Source organism: Polypterus senegalus, chromosome 4 (genome assembly GCF_016835505.1).
Source record: "Polypterus senegalus isolate Bchr_013 chromosome 4, ASM1683550v1, whole genome shotgun sequence".
NCBI classification, from domain to species: domain Eukaryota; kingdom Metazoa; phylum Chordata; class Cladistia; order Polypteriformes; family Polypteridae; genus Polypterus; species Polypterus senegalus.
This window is the reverse complement of record NC_053157.1, coordinates 20,948,726-20,972,989: the sequence shown is the minus strand read 5'-3', so window position 1 is coordinate 20,972,989 and position 24,264 is coordinate 20,948,726. Positions and strand designations below refer to the sequence as shown.

General features: G+C 38.4%; 1 protein-coding gene across 2 annotated transcripts in view; it reads left to right on the top strand.

The window, feature by feature from the left end:
- fstl5 (follistatin-like 5) overlaps positions 1–24,264 on the top strand; it is a 1,124,912-nt gene that overhangs the window by 925,420 nt on the left and 175,228 nt on the right. For both annotated transcript variants that reach the window (XM_039750328.1, XM_039750329.1), the window contains exon 8: positions 13,176–13,296. In XM_039750328.1, coding sequence (XP_039606262.1) covers positions 13,176–13,296 — 121 coding nt within the window. The remainder of the gene's footprint in view (positions 1–13,175; positions 13,297–24,264) is intronic.

The window sequence follows — 24,264 nt, the reverse complement described above, 5'->3', positions numbered from 1 at the left end:
AGATAAAGATAAAACACTTCCAATAATGGACCTGTAAAGTGGACCTGTAAAAAATGGTCATTATTTTGATGAAATATGATGAAACTCACTAACTGTCTTAGAAAGAGCAGCTTCAAGTTCAAGTGAAAAATCTTTGTGGTTTAATGATTATTTTCTTTCTTATGTTGTCCAGTCAGACCCCAGTAGTGTTCCATTGTCAGCTCAAGATTAGTGTTTCAGATTTAGGAATTTAGAGCACAACGGTGCGTCCTGCTGTCTCACAGCTCGATTACTCTCAGTCTGAATCCCAGTCTGGTCACTGCCTCTGTGGATTTAACTAGAGTTTTCCACCAACTTCCCAAACATGTGCATGTTTTGTTAAGTGAGTCCATGGATTTGTCCTGCAAAGAACTGGAACCTTGTGTCCAGGAAGGAGCTTTAGATTTGCAAACCTTTTCTTAGTTTTATTTAAATATGTAGCAGAAAGAGTATTCAGGTTTTCTTCAATATGTTTCTGCACTACTGTGCAGTACAATTTTTAATGATGCTGCCTGAGAAGCTTAATAATAATGTGTGGAAGAGGCCTATCAAGCACAAAATGCTCCCCAGGTACCTACCCTAGCTAGCTGAACTACAAATCAAGTGAAAACTGAAAAACCAATATATTTTTCAATTTAAAATAGTGAGTTTGTTGTAATAAGCACAACAGTCCGGTGAAATGCTCATCTTCAACTATCCTCAAACAGCTAAAAAGGCAAACTGTCAAATATTGTGTCTTACTCATGTCAACATTTAAGTCTGAACCACATACATTCAACTGCAACTATACGCTGAAGTTCCAAAAAGGGATATTGATAGATTTGTCACCCCCTCTGTTACTGTAAAAGAAAAATTTGTATAAAGACAGAAATAAAAACATGTCTAGTTGATCATGGCAGTACCTGTGGAGAAGAAAGAAAACATTTGTTCACAGCAATTTAATGAAATGTCAACCGTTGCTATTTGGTTGATAGGTTAAGGACTGGAGGGCTCTCTCCTTGACTAGGTAATAGATAGATAGATAGATAGATAGATAGATAGATAGATAGATAGATAGATAGATAGATAGATAGATAAGAAAGGTAAAATATACTAGATAGATAGATAGATAGATAGATAGATAGATAGATAGATAGATAGATAGATAGATGACCTGTGGTCAGTTCAAATGATCACGTATGATGAGGAAAGGCACACCGCTGTCTATAGAAGGTCACACTGGTGACAATGTGTATCAGAGCAGCAAAGAAGCCATGAGGTTGAGGGAATTGCCTCCAGAGCTTAGTGATAGGATTGTGTTGAGGTACAGATATTAGCAACAAACGTTTCTGCCACATTGAATGCTCCCAAGAGCACAGTGAGCCCTATAATTCTTAAATGGAAAATGTTTGGAACAACCATGACTCCCCTTTAGAGCTGGCCAAATAGAGCAATTGGTGGAAAAGTAACCAAAACCCAGTAATCACTCTGGCTGAGCTTCAGACAACGTTTATGAAGATGAGAGAAACTCTGAGAAGGACAACTTTTATTGAAATATTCCACGGATTGATGCTTTATATATTAGAATGGCTAGATGGAAGCCTTTCCTCAGTAAAAGACACATGCAGAAAAAGGCACCTAAGGGACTCCCAAACTGTGAAAAAGAGATTCTATGGTCTGAAGGAACCAAAATTAACATCATGTCTGGAGGAAACCAAGTACCACTTATCGCCTATGCCAGGGGTACTCAATCACGGTCCTGGAGAGCCGCAGTGGCTGCAGGTTTTTGCTCCAACCCAGTTGCTTAATAAAAAGCACTTATTGCTAAAGTAACACTTCTGCTTCACTTCAGTGATTTTGAGCCCTTATTGCTTAATTTTGTCTTAAACAGCTATTTTAATTGCTCCTTATTATCAATAACATGCAAGAGAGAGCAGCATTTCTCCATTTAGCTTATTTACATTTACACCTGTGTGTATTTATCTGCACTATTGGGTTTAATTAAATACTTGGAAGAAAAATGAAGAGAAAAAAGTGAAGGACTGAGAATTACTCGTCCATTTTAGCCTTCAAATCATTTGCATGATAGAAAGGGAAAGAAAATCTAGGATATGAGAATGACCTGACATAGCAGAGTTAATTTAATTTCATAGCTTGTTAGTGCTTTATTGGCAAGAATTGCTTTCTAATTAAGCAACCAGGTCAGAAGAAAAAACCTGCAGCCACTGCGGCTCTCCAGGACTGGGATTGAGGACCCCTGGCCTATGCAATACGAATTCAGCAGTGAAGCAAGGTGGTGGCAGCATCATACTGTGCCATTATACTTCAGTGGTAGGGTCAAGGAGAAGATAGGGTTTAATGAAGGCTGAAGGGAGCAACTTAGAATATCTTTAATGAAAAACTTCTCCACTGCATGCTGGACCTTAGACTGGCCTGAAGATTTACCTTTCAATAGAAAAATGACCCTAAGCACAAGGTCAAGACAACACAGAAATGGCTTAGGATCAACTTCATGAGTATCCTTTAATCCAATCGAACATTTCTGAACCCGAGAAGAGACCTGAGAAACTACTCTCCACCAGTGACAGAGTTTGAGGGAATCTGTTGAGAGGAATGTCAGAAAAAAACCCAAACTCAGGTGTGTGAAGCCAAGAAGATTACAGGCTGTGATGTTTGCCAAAGGTGCTTTAACTAGGTACTGAGTAATGAGTCTGATTTTTTGTGTCAATGTGATATTTCAGTTATTTTTAATAAATGTGCTAACATTTCTAAAATCATATGTTCATATTTGGAGTTTTTGCAGTTCGATGGCATTAGAATTGCGTCACTGCTTTTTGTAGATGACGCAGTCCTGTTGGCTTCATTGGGCACCAGGGTGCAACAAATCAATTCATCCACATGTACAGTTATCTATTTGTCCATTTTTTATGTATTTATTCGTTTTGTCCCTTTTTTCCGCTCCTAAGTGCCGTTTTTAAGAGATGATCCATTCAGACTTTATGACACATTCAGTCACTTTGTCACTTGTAGCTGTCTGTATTTCCCACGGACCTGAATGTTTTTTACTTTTAATATTGAGTGTCTTTTTGATGTTGCTGCCTGATGTACACTTTTCTTGCTCTTGTCCTTTTAAGCACCATATTGTGCCATAATTACAGCCATCCATTTTTTGAAGTTGATTTACTCATTAAAGTGTTAATGTGAGCCAAAGCCTTTCCCAGCCACATCACCATCTGGACAGGAATCTGTGATCTGATGACATCCTGCCAACCAACTTGCCCTTTCTGCCTTTTTTCTTTCCCAAACAATTATGGCATGGAGATAATGCATGAATACGAAGCTGTGCCAGTTTCCCTTGTTTTATTTGCTGTACTGATTCACGGTCAGTGTCTGTTTAGTTTATTATAAAGGTGGTTTATGTTTATTGCTCCATTATGTGCAATATGTGCCTTTGAAAGTGTCTCAAGGTATAAGTACACATACATTTTTCTGTTTGGTATTTTGTAGTAATTCATATTCATGCTTACCTACTGACAATAGAGCCCATTATGGGATTATAAAGTAAGCTCACAGTTGTAGGGCATAATAATTTCTTTTGTGAAGATTAACATTAAAGGGCCGATTGTACTTGTTACATACAAGTGCTAATGTATTTTTAAATGTTTTAATACCACAATCGGTTGGCACTCTTTAAGATGAAAGCATGGCCGCTTCATGCCAAAAGCCCAATGCTGCCAAAAAAGGCTTTAGCTTCATTTGACCCTGAAACCCGATTTAGCAGATTTAGCAAAACAATGGAAGAAAAAACAAACTTTTTACTAACTATGGTGACGTTATCAGAATTGCAGAAAACACAATGATCTGGAGCGTTTAACTTTTCTTGTGCTCAACTTACATTCAATTTATGATGCATACATCATCCAGGCATTCGTCTGTAATAAATTAAGTGTGGCACAAATCCTTTCCAAGGCTGAAAATAATAAAACTGTCTGCATTGTTTTTTTCTTAATCATATTGTAATGACACAATGTGAACAGTCATTGATCAGTCCTGTTTACCCCGTCTTTATGTGTTCATTAATCTGTATTCAAGCTGCTGCTTTCCACAATTGCATTTGATTGCCAGTTGTCAATTTGCACTGTTCACACGACACTAAACAAATGATTTATGAGTCGTATGGGCACATTACTCTGCACTTAATTTATTTTTGATATGCAAGTTTGAAGCATAAAGTTAATGTGAAAATATGGATTGACGGTGTTTAAGAAAAATATTCTATTGAAGAATACAGGGGGTCATTTGCAATGCGGTAATTTTCACATAGACACTACCTACCTACCAGCCAGCATAATTAATTAAAAGAAAAACCATTTGATGTAATCAATTAACAGGACAAAATACAAAAAAAGGACTGTAAGCTGATGGTAACTGATTATATTGTCAGAAATTACATGAATTTATATAAAGTTGCAGACAACTTTCTGGTCTTTTAATACACAGTGTATTGTGTTGATAAGAATTACTGTTCAATGCATGTAGAGAAAAGCCAAGCAAAATGACACCTTTTATTAGCTAAATAAAAAGATTACAATATGCAAGCTTTCAAGGCAACTCAGGCCCCTTTCTTCAGGCAAGATGTATCACTTCAGTTTTTATTTTTTTTGTCCGATGCCTCCTGACAGGTACAAGAAAATCCGCACATATGACATACTGTTTGACTTGTCTTGATGTCAAGTTTTGGATGACATCCTCCTTTTAGGGGTTACCAATTATTTTTGTCCCCCTAGACCTGAAAAACCCTCATGTTTAGGCCATCTGTGGCCCATATTTTTACGGGTAAGTAAATTACACACTTATGATAAAAACTAAACTATTAGGCGTCTTCAGCAAAAATGATCAGAACGACTTGAAGTTGAGCATACCATATCAACCGACCCCTGGAGTTCACCTCCTATTGGGATACGAGGGGTCAGAGTTACTCCTTCACACAAAACTTTGAAATAATGGGGATTGGTAATCTAGGCAGGTGGAGTGTCGTTTTATGTTCTTTTGAGGTTGATGATCATGAATATGACCATATTTTTGATATCTAATTCTTTTACCGGTGGTCCAAGCCCTCTAAGAGCCACTTGTAGAAGGCTAAAATGACAGATTTCAAGCATAAGCGTGTTGGGTATTGTTTCAGACAAGGTCTGTGATTATTTATGTACCAGTAACTGCACACTGCATGATAACATGAAGTGAATACACTTGAGTTGAGCGTTCATAGTTTTCATCCTCTTTCTCTGTATGTTTATCATTCGTTTGCTCAGAGGTTGAAGCGCTTGCTGCTTCCTGAGCAGCTCTTCTTTTCTCCATCCTAGCGGCCCACTTCTTCTCTTCCTTCCTTGGCATCTTTTCACATTAAAACTGATTAAAGTCAGTGTTTGTGTTGCAATTACGTTTTTCTTAATTTTTCACTTTTCACTTAAGTTGGCAGTTAAGTCTTCAATCTGCCTCAAGAATGATTTAAGATATGAAGAGGTAGGGGAAGTGACGGAGAAGGTGGTAGAGATGAGAATGACGCCTGTATGCATGTGCTGCATGGTCACCCACTGCCAAGAGTTGATCCTACAATAAAATAAAATAAAAATAAAATGAGGACTAACCTTGGAGGTCAATCATAACCCCGAAAGTGGATAGTAGACGTCACGTAGTATATGTGTGCCAAATTTCTTGTCAATAGGTCAAATGGTTTGCGAGCTACAGGTGATTTAAAATGCTGGACCAACAAACGAACATCCACGGTAGCATATTATATATAAAGAATGTTATTTTTAATATTTGATCCTTTACTAGGAATCTAGCCTTCTACAGAATGTCCATTAGAGTATGAAAATAACAAATTTCAATTGTAACCAAGACAATTTAGACTTTAAACATTTAAAGTGAATCACACAATATAATATTTCAAATATCTGACACAATTATTCTTGTTTATTATGTACTTCTACCTTATGAGGTAAAACATTATATTTTTTATGAAGGCCCCATATTAGACCCGCTTACACTAACATCATTCATCTATTAAAATATATGTGTAGCTTTGAAAATGAATGGCAATAACTGAGTGAATCTCTCTCGGTAACACTTTACATTAAGTGTCCATAATTACATTGCAACTACAGTACTATGTAATTACCTGTATAAGTACAGTGTAACTATGAGTTATTACTCCATACTTACTGTGTAATACAAAGTAACGTTATAGTTAATTACTCAGTTGTCATTGTTATTCCACAGTTAATATAATTACAATATAACAATTTATCACTGATCCAAAAACAAGTGTACGTACATAGTTACTTTGTATCTGTATACAGTAATCCCTCGCTATATCGCGCTTCGACTTTCGCGGCTTCACTCTATCGCGGATTTTAAATGTAAGCATATCTAAATATATAGTACGGATTTTTCGCTGGTTCGGATTTCTGCGGACAATGGGTCTTTTAATTTAAAGTACATGCTTCCTCAGTTTGTTTGCCCAGTTGATTTCATACAAGGGACGCTATTGGCAGATGGCTGAGAAGCTACCCGATCAGAGCACGTATTACATATTAACTAAAACTCCTCAATGATATACGATGTGCTTCCCCGAGCGGATTGTTTGCTTTTCTCTGTCTTTCTCTGACATTCTCTGCTCCTGACGGAGTGGGTGTGAGCAGAGGGGCTGTTTGCCTAGAGGATATGGACGTTCCTCTAAGAAATGAAAGCACGTATTGATTTTTTGATTGTCTGCTTTAATCTCGCGCGCTCTCTCTCTGACGTTCTCTGCGCCTGACAGAGGGGGTGTGAGCAGAGGGGCTGTTTGTTTAGAAGATACGGAGGCTACTCTAAAAAATGCTGAAAGACTTACCTTCACATTGCTCCCTTCTTTGCGGCTGCTTTTCCGCGGTGCTCATACTTAAAAGCCCAGCAGCACGTATTGATTTTTTGATTGTTTGTTTTTCTGTCACTCTCTCTCTATCTTTCTGACATTCTCTGCTCCTGACGGCGCTCGTTTGAAGAGAAGATACGTTTGCATTCTTTTAAATGTGAGAAAGAACTGTCATCTCTGTCTTGTCATGGAGCACAGTTTAAACTTTTGACTAAAGGGTGTTATTTCATGTCTAGAGGGCTCTAATAATGTTAACAGGGTGGGAGAGTTTATAAGGGCTTAAAATATATAAAAATAACCATACAAACATGTGGTTTCTACTTCGCGGATTTTCAACTATTGCGGGGGGTTCTGGAACGCAACCCCCGCGATCGAGAAGGGATTACTGTACATCAGGGTATGTAACTATAACTACGTAACAGATATTCCGTGGTCTGGGCAATTTTAATGGAGAATTGCAGTGATAACTGTATAGGTTTTCGATGATATTTCAAGATCTTTTTTAAATGATGAAAACATCTTTGCAATGCAAGTGATGGACACTTAATGTGTTACCTATCTCTCTATTATAAAAAAAAGTCTTGTGACGATACAAGACTTTTTTCCTGCGACAAGACATGATCTTTAGAAGAGAGATCTTTTGAAGAGAGACAGAGAGACACTTTCACTTCCTGCGAGACATACAAAACACGCCATACTGACAACCTTTGGAAGAAAGTCCCGTGATACACATGCAATGCAGGTTAGATATAAAGGAAATAGGAAAATTCGAAAGTCTCAAAAATCAGAGTAAAGGTTGCATTAGGGCAAACAAACTGAAAATATTACTCGGTGAAATAACGGAACAGCGAAAAGAGATTAAATTTTAAGGTGCTGTACAGGCTTTCAAACGTTCGAAGCACCGCACAAAATTCAGATCATGTGGCACAATAGCAACAGCAATCCAGCAGCTGATCAAGCAAAGAGGAGGTAAAAAAACAACTGTTACTTGTTTCCCAGTATATCACCGTTTAAGAGGGGTTTCACAGGAGTGGCCGCATCTTCTTGGTGTGCATTCAGCCCCTCTCTTCACAATGGTCCTAGGTGGGGGGTTGGCTAGCGAAGCAAACAGGGGGCAAAGTCCCCTTGTAATTTAATACATCAATCTTGTATATTATACTTGTTTTGTGTGCATTATTATTATTATTATTATTATTATTATTATTATTATTATTATTTACTTAGCAGATGCCTTTATCCAAGGCATCTTACAAAGCTACAGAGAACTAAACTAGGACAAAAATAAAGTATACTATGTATGTATATAAGGGTGAGTAAAAAATAGAATGTAGAGTTCACATTAATCAACTTTCAGAAAAGACAAATACATCATTTTTCAACATAATCTCCCTGCTTTTCAATACACTCTGTCCATCTGTCGACAAGCTTTCATATTCCTTCATTACAAAATGTTTTAGGCTGAGCTCCAAGACACAAATGCACCGCTGTTTTCACCTCTTCATCAGACATGGATCATTGTTCTCATAGGGCATCTTTCAGTGGGCCAAACAGGTAATAGTCTGATGGGGCGAGATCAGGAGTATAGGGAGGATGCTGTAACACCTCAAAACGAAGTGTCAATAGTGTTGTCAGCAGTGTGCGGATGTCCATTGTCATACAAGAACACAATGCCCTTGGATAACAGTCCTTTGCATTTTGTCTGAAGTTTAAGCCTTAGCTCTTCAGTGAGCATCTCTTTGTAACGAGCACCATTGATTGTTGAACCGTTTTTCTAATAATGTTCCTATATTGGTCCTTGAGAATCCCAGAAAACTGTAAGCATCAGTTTTTTGGCTAATGGCTGACTTTTGAACATTTTCTTGTTCGGTGATTGAGGATGTTTCCATTCCATACTCTGCCATTTACTCCCAGGCTCATAGTGATGAATCCATGTCTTGGCACCAGTAATGATTCTTTTTAAGAAGCAATTACCTTCCTTACAGTATTGGTCCAAATTTTGTTTGCAGATATCCAAACGCTTCTGTTTGTGCTCTTCTGTGAGTTGTTTTGGTACCCATCTCGCACAAACTTTTCAAAACCCAAGTCTGTCATGGATTATTGCATAGGCAGAGCCTTGGCAGATTTGCAAATGATTTGCTACATCATCTACTGTCACTCTTTTTTTCAATGGATCATTTCACGTGCAAGCTCAATGTTGTCATCAGTCGTGGATGTGGATGAGCATCCGGAATCTTCTTCACAACTGATACTGGTGTGATCTTCCTTGAACTTCTCTATCCATTCATACACACTTCTTCATGACAAAATACTTTCTTCTTACTGTGCACAAAGTCTTCGATAAATATAGGCAACCAGGCACACCCTCAGACCACAAAAATCGAATCACTGTAAGTTGCTCTTTTTTCATGCAAATCATAAGTAGGGCATCCATTGTTTCTCGCCATCGCAGTTACAAATGATCTGACGTTACACGTTCACACTTGCACAGCAGTGACTTGGGGGACAGGGACCTCTTACAGAAAACACTGATAAGACAGTGCTGCCAACAGACATTTTAATATAACCGATAAATTTTGACTCACCCTCGTACATAACATACATACATACACAGTATATATGTTTTATTTTTTTCTTCATTCTTTTTAGCATCTGTTTTATTTGTTAGCACCATTGGGAAACTGCACCTACAATCTGGTTATACTGCAGTTCAATGGCAATAGAGCTTTCTATTCTGTAAACATACTGTTGTACTGTATACTTAAATTTTAATGTCGCTTTCGACAGTAATGAGTTATATCTGCTGTTTTTTTGTAGCTGTGTGTTTTTGTTGAATTTTTTTTACTGTTATATAATATTTAATCAATGAGCATTTGTGTGAGTAAAAGGTATTATGTCCACTGTATTATGTCTGTACATCTCTATACTCTCCATTAAGGAGTGTTCCTAAGAAAATTGTCGACAAAATGTAATGCGATAGAACACATCCCAAACATGAGGCAAATAAAAATTCAGATATACACTTCATTCCAAATGTATTCAGACCAGTTCATGTTTTTCATGTTATGTTAGGTTATGATAAAATCATTTAAATGAATTTTTTCCCCACATCACACAAAACTCAATACCCAAGAATGACAAAGTGAAAACAAGATTTTGGGAATTTTCTCCGAACGGGGCACAGCTCTTCTGTAAGGCATACAGCTACACAGTAAGTGGGCTGCCATGCAAACCCACATCTGTAGAACTGTCAGTGGAGACAGCAGTCCATTTTAGTTCATCATGATCCTATTTCTTTTTTTGTCAAAATAATGTGTCCTTTAAATGTCGATTTAAACATTTCCTTTCCTCCAAACGCACAATGTTCTTTGCATTTTGAGCAGCTCATACATGTCACAACATTCCTGAAAATGCATTGGTATTACTGTAAATGTCAGGGCTTTGCAAAAGACCTTTGTCACAATTTGTGACATGCTATGTCTGACCTTTAAAGAATGCGCTCAACTGCCCAGTGCTGAAATATTTTTCAGCCTCTTTAAGGTGTTTCCATAATGTTGCTGGCACTCGGTGCCATCATTTCTCAATGTTATCGATTTAATGTATGGATGTGTTCAATCTAATTTTTTTATTTATATTTTTCAAATAGCATTAAATTAGTGAGGATTCAGTGATGGACTGGTGCCCACTCCAGTGCAGGTTTCTGCCTTACATTTAAAGTTATGTTATATTACAACCCCTCCTAGGGACTTCAATATTGTCATCTTGGTGTGGTGGGGACACTTGTGTGCCTTAATGATATTTGGTGAGGTGTGCCCCCAATTCCCTTGCCCATGGCAAATTGGTTGAGAGGTACAGGCCAGACAAAGAACAATCTTTTAATAACTCTCATGATACCAGGACCCACTTATGGAGTCAAGCCTAGGGGTAATTATGAGGGTTGGGTGCAATGCCAGTCAGTGGGATCCCAAATATCAGTTTAGAAAGTTTCAAAGATTTGTTTCTTTTGTTTTCATTGATTGCACTTCAGGTACTGTTGTCCACTGATCTCATACCACGTATGCATAGAGATATAAAGAGTACTGTACATAAGGTATACCAATTTGTGTTTTCTATTAAATAAAACAAAGTTATGTATCTTAATGCATTTTTGTTTATCATGGTGCAGAAGTGAGTTGACGTTTTGCATGTTAGTCAGTTATGCAAGTAACAATTTCACTGTACTCAGTATACTTGACAGTACTACTATTACTACTTGGAGAGTTAATACATTAGATTCTTTTATTCCGGCACTTATATTCTTTTTTGCAGATTCCCCCACATATGTCCTCCTCCCCAACTCAATTCATTCTTTTTTCAGATCTCACTAGTCTCTCTTTCCCTAGTGATGAGTAGTACTTCCATAACATGATGCTGTCACCACCATGCTTCACCATAGGGATGGCGTTAGGCAGGTGATGATAAGCAGTACCTGGTCTTTGCTAGTCGTAGTGCTTGGAGGTTTGCTCAAAGAGTACAATGTCTCAGCAGACCTGAGAATCTTCTCCCTCATGCTCTCAGCATCCTTTAAATGCTATCCGGGAAACATTTACTCAAGAGTGGCTTCCGTCTAGATACCCTACCATGTAAGTGTGATTGATGGACTGCTGCTGAGATGGTTGTTCTTTCAACAGGTTCTCCCATCCAAGCAGATGACTTCTGAAGCTCTGTAGGTCAACTCCCTGGCAGAGGACCTTCTTGTTTGGTTACTCAGTTTGGCAGGATGGCCAACTCTACAAAGAGTTTCCAAACGTCTTCCACTCCACAATTATTGAAGCCAATGTGCTCCTGGGAACACTCAAAGCTTTAGAATTGATTTGATCCCTTTGTCCTAATCTATCTTTTACCACAATTTGATTGCAGAGGTTTACATCGAGCTCCTTGGAACTCATAGCTTGGATTTTGCCCTGAAATACAATGTGAATTGTGGGACTTTATATATACAGGTACAAGGGAGCCTTTCTAAGTAATGTCCAATCAAATCCATTTGCTACAGGTGGACTCCAATCAAGTTGGGAAAGGCGCTATATAAATAAAATGTATTATTATTATTATTATTCTCAACACATCTCAAGAAGAATTAAAGCAAACAGGATGCACCTAAACACAATCTGGAGCACTACAGAAAATGGTCTGAATGCTTACATAAATGAGAGATTTCAATATTTGATTCTTAATAAATTTGCAAATCTTCTTGAAAACATGTTTTCGTCTCATCATTAAGGGTTATTTAATGTAGACTGATGGGCAAAAATGGCAAATGTATCCATTTAAAGTTATATCCGCAACTCAATAAAGTCTGCAGAAAGCAAAAAGATCTGAATACTGTAGCGACTTCCACGTCAGGTTCGAAAAGGACGAAACACAAAAGGATGAAGTAGGGATCAGAGAACAGTTTACTGGAACAACAACAAAATAAAAAAAACTGGATTGTAGCAGCAAAAAAAAAAAGTACGTCTTTGAACTTGAACTATTCACAATTGCCTATAATTCTTTCTTTGTTCTGGCCCTGAGAGACGCAGTTAATCAATACCAAAAAATCTGAGAAAAAATGGGGACTTCGTAAAGAAAGAACACCTTTCTTCTTGAACCCTCTCCTTCGAGACCACCCCTGAAAAAAAAATACTCTGCCTACGTCCCCTCCGTTCAAGGTCCCACCCTCTTTCAGTGTCAATCATACCTCCGCTGTCGGTTCTCCATGCTGTACTCCACCCTCCCTCAATCAAGTCTAACAGTCACTCCCAAGGGCCTTCAACCTGGCTGGGACGTTACAATATTTTCTGAATCCACTGTATTTTTTAGTAATTTGAGCTGATCATCTACACTGTATATGCTTCTAAAGAATTTTTCACACATTAAATGATTCACTTTAAGTAAAGCTACGGAGATTATAAAAATTGAACTCCTTTACAATGTTCATGTGTTATAATGTCACCTTTTCAGTAAAATTAAACACTTGAGCACCAGTATTTGGTTTATAATTGCAAGCAAATTCATATTAAGAGAGCAATAAAGATTTAAAATTATATCCTACAGTGGTTAAAAATGAACACCATCCAGTTATAGAATGCAGTAATCATTAATGCCAAGAGCTATCTAATATGCTATAAAGGATAAAGTCACTGTTTAGCATCATTAAGACACTTCTTTCACTTTTTTCTTTAAAACATTTTAATTGCTAGTTATTATAATAACAATGATATAAATGTGTCCTTTTCCTTTCCCCTAGGATTTTGGAGATGATGGGTCGCTCTACATCACCAAGGTTACAACGACCCACATGGGTAACTACAGCTGTCATGCAGATGGCTATGAGAAGCTGTACCAGACGCACATTCTTCAGGTGAATGGTAAGAAGCAACACAGTAATTAAGTAAATTACACATGGGAGCCATAAGCCTTACTTTCTCTCCAAAAACAGACTTTTAATGCCAACATATAAATAGTAAACTGCAGAATTCGTTTTATTGTCCAAATCTGTTTAAGAATGTCTTGTTTTTGTGAATATTATTTATTTAATAGACTACCAATACACTTTGATTTTATTATTCATTACAACATAAGTATTAAATATTGTTGCCCAGACACATACAGCCACCCTAACCCTGACACAGACAGTCCGGACACACAGCACACAGATTATTTACAGTCCAGCATACAATACTCACAGGGCAAAGCACAACACAGTTACTTGTTGCTGCCTGTCCTTCCGCCTCCACTCCTCCTTAGGCTTTGTCCTCTTCCTCCCGACACTGGCCAATGAGTGGTGGTGACTGGTTCTTTTTATAGGCCGGAAAGACTCCAGGTGCCCAATGAGCTTCTTCCGGCAGCTTTTCCGGGTGTGGCAGAACTGTTGTCAAATAGGGCCCTGTAAACGTCTATGTGCCCCCTGGCAATGGCCATGGGCCCCAACAGGGTTGAGCATCTATGCTTACGATCTGTGGCCCCGCTGGAAACAAAGGGGGCTTTCCTCTGTTGGGCTGAGGGAGAAATGTGGCTGTCTGCCACAATACATATTAACCAGAAAAGGCATATTCATATGTCAGTGTGTTGATTTTGATTTTCAAACGATATACATTTTTCCATGTCTTAGCAAGAAAGCAACTCTTTAAAGGATATTATCTAGAATCTATTAAAATGGTGTCTAGGCTTTGGTTTTATGAATTATACAACAGTTTTCCAAAGTAGAATTAAAAAAAACATTGAATAATGGCCACATATGAAATTATATATGCTTATTTTAAAAAATAATTTGCCACATTTGAAGAAATAAAGAAAGTCATCATTGCCTGCCCCATTACATCCCCAAAAAAGCTTTTATTTTTTATTCCTAGCATGATTTTCACCATAATATGATCCTCCTATTAAAAAAACCACAGGGACCACGGGTTCATCTGAGTCCAGTGTTTGAGTTCATTTGCTTAAATAATGAAACTTTCATACTTCAACAGTGACCAGATATGAAGAGTTGTTTGTCTCGATTTTTTTGGCTTTGTATCCAGCAGAGAGTGTTCTTTCTCTCTTGAATGCGTTTCTTGATGCTCAGTTGACTAGAACCCAAATACTATATATTTTGTAAACAGGTGGAAAATAATTACAAGAGAGAGAGAAATATGGTACAAGAAGAGATGTATTTAACTTGCTTTAACAGGTTACATTCATTTCCAGAAATATGATGATAACCATGAATACATACATATTTAGGCTGGAGAGAAGCATAGGGACATCACAGCCAAGTGGGAGAATGCTGACAAGTCAGATGTCCCATCCAGCATCTAGGAATGACGCTGCTAATTAGTGACACCTCTGATGTTGTGCAGGATCCTTGTCATTATAAACACTCACATAATTACATATTCATAGAATTCATGTCAGAACTGGCTGGTTATTAATACCTTCCTAAACACTGGGTTCTGTAACTAAATTGGTTAAGCAGACATCAGCACTTCCCGAAACAACCTGCTTTGTGTCCTTCACATGTCTTCTGCCCATGTCCCTAACCTGTCATTTGTCAATCTCCCTGGCTGTCTCTCTCTCTCTCAGCTGAATTTCCTGGATTTGTGAAATAAATGTCACAAATTACATTGGCATAAATAATCTTCTTGCTACAGGTTCTGCCGCTGTTGTACTCAACACTTCGATGTCCAGTTCTGTTTTATATTACAATGCAGTATACAAACATGTTAACATCTTTTATAATTATGTCTGGCTGATCGATGACACTTTAGATTTCACAAATTTGAATCCTGTGCGTATATTCCACTCAAGTTCGTGTCCAGGGTCTTCCCTATCCAAAGACATGCCAGTTAGGTGAATTGGTGATTTATTGGTCCTAGTGTGTGTTATGCGTGCTTGTGTTCACCCTGGAATGGACTCTCTCCATATCCAGGGTTTGTTCCTGCCTGGCACCCTATGGTAGCTGGGATAGGCAAAACCCTGTGACCCAATTCTGAATTAAGCAAACCCATTTGTCTTTACAACTAAAAGGAGGTGCCTACTTTTGCTCAGGAGCAGTCAATGAGGTCCTAATGGTAGAATAAGGCATTTGGCCCAATGAGGGGTAAGGGACAGGGGCTTGAACTACTGTAGCTACCCTAGTGTGTAAGGAAAGCTGAATTAGCATTGACATTATCTGGATGTAATCAAAGATTTCAAAAAAAGACCTTTTAAAGGTTACCTGATCAGGCGTTATTCTACCTCAACCTCACTGGGCAAAAATTACTTAGCCGAAGTCGTGTGTGACAATACCTTACTACGCAAGTAACGTCAGCTTTATAAAGTTTACCTATAATTTCCTCTTCACAGAAAATGTTGTTTTTTCACCATTACATAGTATAGTGTGTAGCTAAACTGATTTATTTCATATTTTCATAATTAATCTCTCTGTCTATAGGTGCACTTCATCTAAGAATCAATGCTACAAATACTATTGCAGAATCACTAACATTGTAGTGCCTTTAACAAAACAATGTTTTTTCTTACTATATCCGCCTTTACTTTGAAAAATCTCTATTAAATTAGTACCACTTTTCCCTTTGGGAATTCTCAAAAGCACTTCTTGTGGGATTTAATGAAAATATGCGTATCTATGACCTTCCAAAGTAAGCTCCAGCTGCATTAATGATGACCTCAAAGCTAATGCCATTTAAAACATAATTAAAGATAAAATCTCCAATTAAGTGGCTAAAAACTAATTAGCCTGCCCAAGGAAATGTTGCCTAGCAATTGATTACCAATGGAAAAATACTCAATGTTGTTTAACACGTCCTTGCTCAACTAAAACAAACTGCATACACTTGATGTTTATTAGCCCTGGGTCTGTGCTGTCACCAGTAAAAAGACCTTGCAAGAATACACTCAATTAAGTGCCATAAAGCTATTTAAAATATATTTATTAAGCATATTTGTTTCTCCAGAAACCTTGTGGATAAAAAGTGTTAAGAAAACAGGATATATTTATTGTTGTTTATTTGGTAAGTGTGATCATAAACAGCCGACAGTGGGTCAAGCTCTACCTTCAGGTATCTCTCTGGCCCATTTCCTATATATGTAGATTTTAAATTGTTAATGATTAGTGGAGTATGTTACTCACCATAAACGAAGAAACACACATTCAGAAAATAAACAGAATGACTGGGTCTAATGTACAGTGCATCCAGAAAGTATTCACAGTGCATCACTTTTTCCACATTTTGGTATGTTACAGCCTTATTCCAAAATAGATTAAATTCATTTTTTCCTCAGAATTCTACACACAACACCCCATAATGACAAAGTGAAAAAAGTTTACTTGAGATTTTTGCAAATTTACTAAAAATGAACAATGAGTCAACGACCAATGAAGAAATTCAATGCAAGTGAAGCTCTGGCTGAAATAATTGTTGTATTTCGATACATCAGACAACTCAAATGAAGAGGACAATGATGATGGAAGTGACACTGTGTCAACTGATGAGGAAACAAAAATTGATGATGAAACAACCCCGTAGAGATGCCACAAATGTAGCTAAGAAGCGACGCTGTCACATGTGCCCAAGGGCAAAGGAGAGAAAGATGAAGGCCGCTTGCTCCCAGTGCAAACTTCCGGTTTACCAGGAACATTCAGAGCGTTCCCTTGTGTGTCTGGCCTGCAAACAAGTTGAAGTTGAGGCAGATTCTGAATGACTGTTCTGTATGCGAATCAGACGTGTAACTGACGTCTTGTTTTAGTGGCACTATGACTGTATTTTATATGATTTGGTGAACACTAAACTTGCATTGTTATTACAAAGTACACCATTGAACATCTACATTGAACATTGAACATGTACACCACCATTGAAAATCTACATCACATTTACTTCATTTCAATTTCTGAAGTTATTGTATTTTTTAGGCAGATTTAACCAGTTTAAAATGGTCTGCAAGACCCCCCATTCATGGAAACGTTATAAAAATAGCATTCATGGATAAGGGTTAATCGCATGTTCAATGCCATGTAGAATGGAGAGAAAAAAAAATCTGATATAATGGAGCCCAATGATGACCAATGCTGTACAAGTGAAAATAAAGTGAAAAATGTCTACGAAGAAAAGAAAAATTCTCATGTTTCTCATGTAGCATAATTCACGTTATGCAGAGCTGTGTACTCAAAACGTGCAAAACAAATGCATTTTTTGCAAAAACATTATTACTAGTTACTTGTGGAAAAATCAGCATACATCATAAACAGGAAAGCACTCCCACAATACTGTGCATTTCAAAAAGATTTGACTCTCTCCTTCAGTCGATGAAGTATGAAGTTTTACAAAGTTACTTTCAGAAATGCGAAGATATGTCTAATGCACCATTTTTGGGATTCAGTCTCGACGGGTTAACAGTTTAGAGTCCCAATTAATTCCAACAAGCTGTAATGGTTGTCATGGATATGTGTGGGTGTCACTGGCAGTTTGCACCTTTCCTTAGTCCTGTTAATGGTGGAATGGCTGAATGTGCAAAGCAAGCCAATGGTTCATGGGGAAGGGAGCACCTGGCTAGGTAGGCCAAACTAACTGTAAGGGGAGGAGCCGACTGTTTGTTAATCTTTGGTGGGAAAAAGGTGAAGGAGGAGAAGAGAGCGCCAGAGTCAAAGGAGAAGGACACGCCACAAAAACAAAAAAAGGAAAAGCTACTCAACTCGCTGCAAAAAGTCAGGCAAACCCAGGTTCATTTCTGTAAGAATCATTTTCCTATATTTTTTATGAATGACATGAAGTCATTTAGGAGAGGACCTGATGGGCCAGCACAAGGGACTGTGTAGTATTACGTTTCCCAGAACAGGGAGGTACGGCTCGGCGCGTCCTTCGCCATAACAGACTGTAGACTAACGGTGAATATTTAAGGGACTCTGGTTTCATTCATTTTTTTTCACATTTGTGTATTAGTGGTGTATGTTGTTGACTGTTTTGTTTCATGATTCGTGTGGGGGGTGGAAGTGCTGCCAGGCGGTACTATGTATACAGGGGGTTTGCTTGTGTTGCACAATTCCTTATTTTACTGAATAATAACAGTTCTCTAGTAACTCAGCTTTTCTTTCGCTGGTATACTTCTGTACTTGTGGTGGTCTAGTAGGGAAGTAGTGTTGGTTGCTTGCGCCTTGGATCATTTCTTTACTTTTTTCTCTCTCTCTTTGCTGCCTCTCTAGGATGGCAACGCATATTATAATCATGCTTGCTCAGGGAGCGGTACAAAGCTTGCATTTAAAAATGAAGGCTATAAAGCAGTGAAAAAATCAACATTACCCAAATAAGACAGTAATTCAAATTCTCTCAATCCAGAGGAGATTGCTGAGTTTCTCATCCTATCAGGAAGTCTCAGCCATTAGACCGTGTGAAGAAACCGCATTTCTGCCACTTGTGTCTCCTTCTTCTACTTGTACTTGTAATTTTATTCCCCCAGAATTAAAAGTGTCTAACCGTTATCATGTCCTGGCGGAGCTGGACGGTGACTCTGATAATTCTGAGGTGGTAGGCAGGGTTGAGGAGCCCCAACGGGCCACCTCAAAACCAGTTCCCAAAAAGAGAGGTAGTGATAGTTGGGGACTCAATCATTAGGGGGATTGAAGCGCAGGTGTGCTCCAGAGAGAGAGTCTCGTACGGTGTGTTGCCTTCCGGGAGCACAGGTGGGAGACCTCCCTGGAAGGGTGGATAGGCTCTTGGCCAGAGCGGGGGTGGATCCAGTTGTCATTGTCCACGTTGGAACAAATGACATACATAAGGGTAGTCTGTCAGTTCTGCGATCCAAATTCAAAGAGTTAGGTACCAAGCTGAAGAGCAGAACTGACAAGGTAGTCTTCTCCGAAGTTCTGCCTGTGCCATGCGCCAGTCCAGGTAAGATTGAGGAGATTAGAAGGCTTAACGCGTGGCACAAATCTTGGTGCAGGGTAGAAGGGTATAGGTTTATGGGGCATTGGGACTCCTTTTGGAACAGATGGGACCTGTTCCGCCGTGACGGGTTACATCTGAACGGAGGGGCACCAATGTATTGGGGAGGCGTATGTGTAGGCTAGTCGAGGATTGTTTAAACTAGGGAATGGGGGGGCAGGGAGTTTAGGACAGGCCAGATTTAGATCTATACATGGAAGAACAAACAATGGTGTAGAAATAAAAATGCATAGTAATGTAAATTTTAAGCAAACACGTAAAGATAGAAGGATTAACACATTAAAAATAGCTTGCCTTAATGCTAGAAGTATCAAAAATAAGGTGAGTTGGAGTTGTATGTAGCAGAGCATAATTATGATATTATAGCAATAACGGAAACCTGGCTAAATAACAAAGATGGGGATGAGTGTAACATAGAGGGATACACATTTTTTAGGAAGGATAGACAGAACAGAAAAGGAGGTGGGGTTGCTGTTTATGCCAAACAGGGTTTAAATGGAAGTCATCTTCAGTTGGATGATGAGCCCCATCTTAGTGAGGACATGTGGCTTCGCCTGGAAAATATTAGGGAAAAAGGTCTCATTTTAGGAGTGTGTTATAGACCACACAATTCAGACAGTAATTTCAACGCACATCTTTTTAGTAATATCAAAAAGGCAAGTTTTTAGAAGTAATCAGTGACTGTTTTTTAACACAGCATGTTAAAGCACCAACAAGGGGTGAAGCCTATCTGGATTTAGTATTCTGTAATAATCAGGATAGAATTGAGGGTGTAGAGGTGATTGAACCACTAGGGTCAAGTGACCATAATGTAATACAATTCTCAGTATTTTGTAAGAGTACAGATGCAAAGACTAAAATTGTTAAGTTGAACTTTAGTAGGGCTAATTTTGAGCAGATGCGACAAAGTCTAAGTAGGATAGACTGGGATAAGCTTTTAAATGTGGAGACAGTCGAGGAGCAGTGGAACAGGTTTAAAAATGTTTTACATGTAATGCAGGACAGATACATACCTAAATTTGGAAGTAATAGGAAACTAAAAAAAACTCCACGATGGATTAATAAAGATTTAAAAAAGAAGTTGCAAAGGAAAAAACTGCTGTATAAGGCATATAAGACTAATGACTGCAAAGAGAACCGTAGCATATGAGAAAATGAGGGCAACCATTAAGAAGGATATCAGAGAGGCTAAAAGACAGTTGGAGAGGAATATAGCAGATAAGGCGAAAGAAGACCCCAAGAGATTCTTTCAGTATTTTAGTAGTAAAAGAACAGTTAAGGAGGAGGTCAAGTTCATCAGGAATAGTAAAGGGGAATTAAAAGATACAGACAATGAAATAGCAGATGCCCTAAACTTACATTTTTCTGAGGTGTTTACAAGTGAGCAAGTGGATAACCTGCCAGAGGTAAACGCAACTACTAAGGAGGTACTGAGGGATTTGGAAATTGTAGAGGGAGAAGTGCTGCTCAGATTAAATAAGATGAAATCAAACAAATCACCAGGCCCAGATAATATTTATCCTCGTGTTCTTAAGGAGGCTAGTGAGTACATATATAAACCCTTGACACATATTTTTAGGAAGTCACTGTGCACTGGAGAGATTCCAAAGGACTGGAAAATGGCAAATATCATCCCATTATATAAAAAGGGTGACAGGGCAGATCCAAGCAACTATAGGCCAGTAAGCTTAACAAGCATCACAGGAAAATTAATGGAAGGAATTATTAAGGATAAGATTGAGCAACACATGACAAGGACAGGAGTTATTCTGAACAGTCAGCATGGGTTCAGAAGAGGGAGGTCGTGTTTTACTAACATGTTGGAATTCTATGAGGAGGCAACAAAAGGATACGATCAAAGTGGAGCTTATGATATTATTTATCTGGACTTTCAGAAAGCATTTGATAAGGTGCCACATGAGAGGTTGGGCATCAAGTTAAAAGAAGTGGGAGTTCAGGGTGATGTTTTTAGATGGGTGCAGAATTGGCTCAGACACAGGAAGCAGAGGGTGATGGTGCGAGGAACCTCATCAGAACTGGCGATGTTAAGAGTGGTGTTCCACAGGGGTCAGTGCTAGGGCCGCTGCTATTTTTAATATATATAAATGATTTAGATAGGAATATAAGTAACAAGCTGGTTAAGTTTGCAGATGATACCAAGATAGGTGGATTAGCAGATAATTTGGAATCCGTTATATCATTACAGAAGGACTTGGATAGCATACAGGCTTGGGCAGATTTGTGGCAGATGAAATTTAATGTCAGTAAATGTAAAGTATTACACATAGGAAGTAAAAATATTAGGTTTGAATACACAATGGGCGGTCGGAAAATCGAGAGTTCACCTTATGAGAAGGATTTAGGAGTCATAGTGGACTCCAAGCTATCAACTTCCAAACAGTGTTCAGAAGCCATTAAGAAGGCTAACAGAATGTTAGGTTATATAGCACGATCTGTGGAGTACAAGTCCAAGGAGGTTATGCTCAACCTTTATAATGCACTGGTGAGGCCTCATCTTGAGTACTGTGTGCAGTTTTGGTCTCCAGGCTACAAAAAGGACATAGCAGCACTAGAAAAGGTCCAGAGAAGAGCGACTAGGCTGATTCCAGGTCTACAGGGGTTGAATTATGAGGAAAGATTAAAAGAGCTGAGCCTTTACAGTTTAAGCAAAAGAAGATTAAGAGGTGACATGATTGAAGTGTTTAAAATTATGAAGGGAATTAGTACAGTGGATCGAGACTTGTATTTTAAAATGAGCTCATCAAGAACACGGGGACACAGTTGGAAACTTGTTAAGGGTAAATTTCGCACAAACATTAGGAAGTTTTTCTTTACACAAAGAACGATAGACACTTGGAATAAGCTACCAAGTAGTGTGGTAGACAGTAAGACGTTAGGGACTTTCAAAACTCGACTTGATGTTTTCTTGGAGGAAACAAGTGGATAGGACTGGCGAGCTTTGTTGGGCTGAATGGCCTGTTCTCGTCTAGATTGTTCTAATTCTAATTCTAATATTCTTTGAGTCATTACCCAGCCGGATAGCTGGTGGTCAGGTAGCCCAAATAACATGCCCCCTGCTTGCTTCGCTTGCCAACCCCCCTGCCTGTGCTATATGCCAGCAACTTTGCGTCTCTGCCACTTGTGTTTGTGGATTTCATTTTCACCAAACAACAATTATTTAAATTCTCGTGGATAGGCCTCTTCATTGGGAAGAAACACTACTTTTCCCTGATGGAAACACGAATTAGACGATCTACATACTTCTGTCATATCACCTATGTCCATATATTCAATCTCTTTTCGCTTTTACCTTTTCGTCAATATCGCATTGAATTTTGATTCCAAGTTTGGAACATCGTGACAACGCAACATATAACTACCCAAGACTGAATATCATTTCTTTCTGTCTACAAGAAATATGTCTGACATAGCATTCACACAAATGAGAAATAATTGAACCGTGTGCATGGTTTTAAATGTTTTAGATGTGGGCAGGACTTTTCCAAATCTCTTTGCATAAAGTCTTGTCTCGCAGGGCTTGAAATTTTCTCTCACGTGATTTCACTTTCACCAAACAAATCTTTTAATTCTCATGGATACACCTCTTCATTGGGAAGAAACACTACTTTTCCCTGATGGCAACACGAATTAGACAATTACAAGTCTTCGACTTAAACTTTAAATCCAAACAACATATTTGATCTCTTTCCACTGTTCCGTTATTTCACCGAGTAATAATTTCCTTTTATTTGCACTAATGTGATCTTTACTATCATTTTTCTGAGACTTTCACATTTTCGTATACTTCCATCATCTCTAACCTGCTCTGCATGTTTATCACACCAATGATTTTGAATTCTTTATGACAATACTTTGTCATCTACTTTTTCTATTTTATTTCCAGCCCCGGGCAAGGTTAAATCTCTTGGCACAAAGTCTCAAGTTGTGAAAGTGTCTCTCTGAGGAAGTCACGTCTCGTCTCTCTTCCCAAGATTTTTTTAGTGTAATAGAGAAATAATATTTCAAATAACAACAAATGAAAATGGCATGGACAAAAATGATGGGAGTCTTAACCTAATATTTTGTTGCACAACATTTAGGGGCCATCACTGCAAACAAGCAGCTCCGAGAGACTTCTGCATCTGTCCATAGGTAGCTTGGCCTACTCATCCTGAGCAAACTGCTGCAATTGTGTCAGGTTTGAAGGGGGTCTTCTGCAGACTGCATGTTTCAGTTCATCCCATAGATGTTCAATAGGATTCAAGTCAGGGCTCCTAGAAGGCCACTTCAGAGTAGCCCAATGTTTTGTTCTTAGTTGTTCTTGGGTGTTTTTCGCTGAGTGTTTGATTCCATATCCCATTGGAGGATCCACAACCTGTGACTGAGACAGAGCTTTGTGATACTGGGCAATACGCTTTACTCCAGGATGTCTTGATAGTCTTGAGATTTCATTGACTCAAGGCACCCTGTCCCAGATGCAGCAAAGCAGCCACTAAATATAATAATAATAATAATAATAATAATAATAATGCATTTTATTTATAGGGCACTTTACATTAGCAGTAAATCCAAAAGTGCTACATAAAAAGTTTAAACGAAGGCAAGATAAAAACAGAGATAAAACAACAATAAGTATAGCATTCTTGTTAATAAGCTTTACTAAATGTTTTTTAATACAGCCCACAATCTACTGTGTTCTTAGGATCTCTGGTAGGGCATTCCAGAGCCATGGAGCAGCGGCTGCAAAGGCTTGGTCACCCATTGTATGAAGTTTGGTCATCGGGGGGCCAAGGCGGAAGGTATTTGCTAAACGGAGGTTTCTTGCAGTGGATTGTAGTATAAGGAATTCCTTCAGATATTGTGGAGCATTCCCATGGATACACTGGTGAATAAACAAACAGAGTTTGTATTCAATAC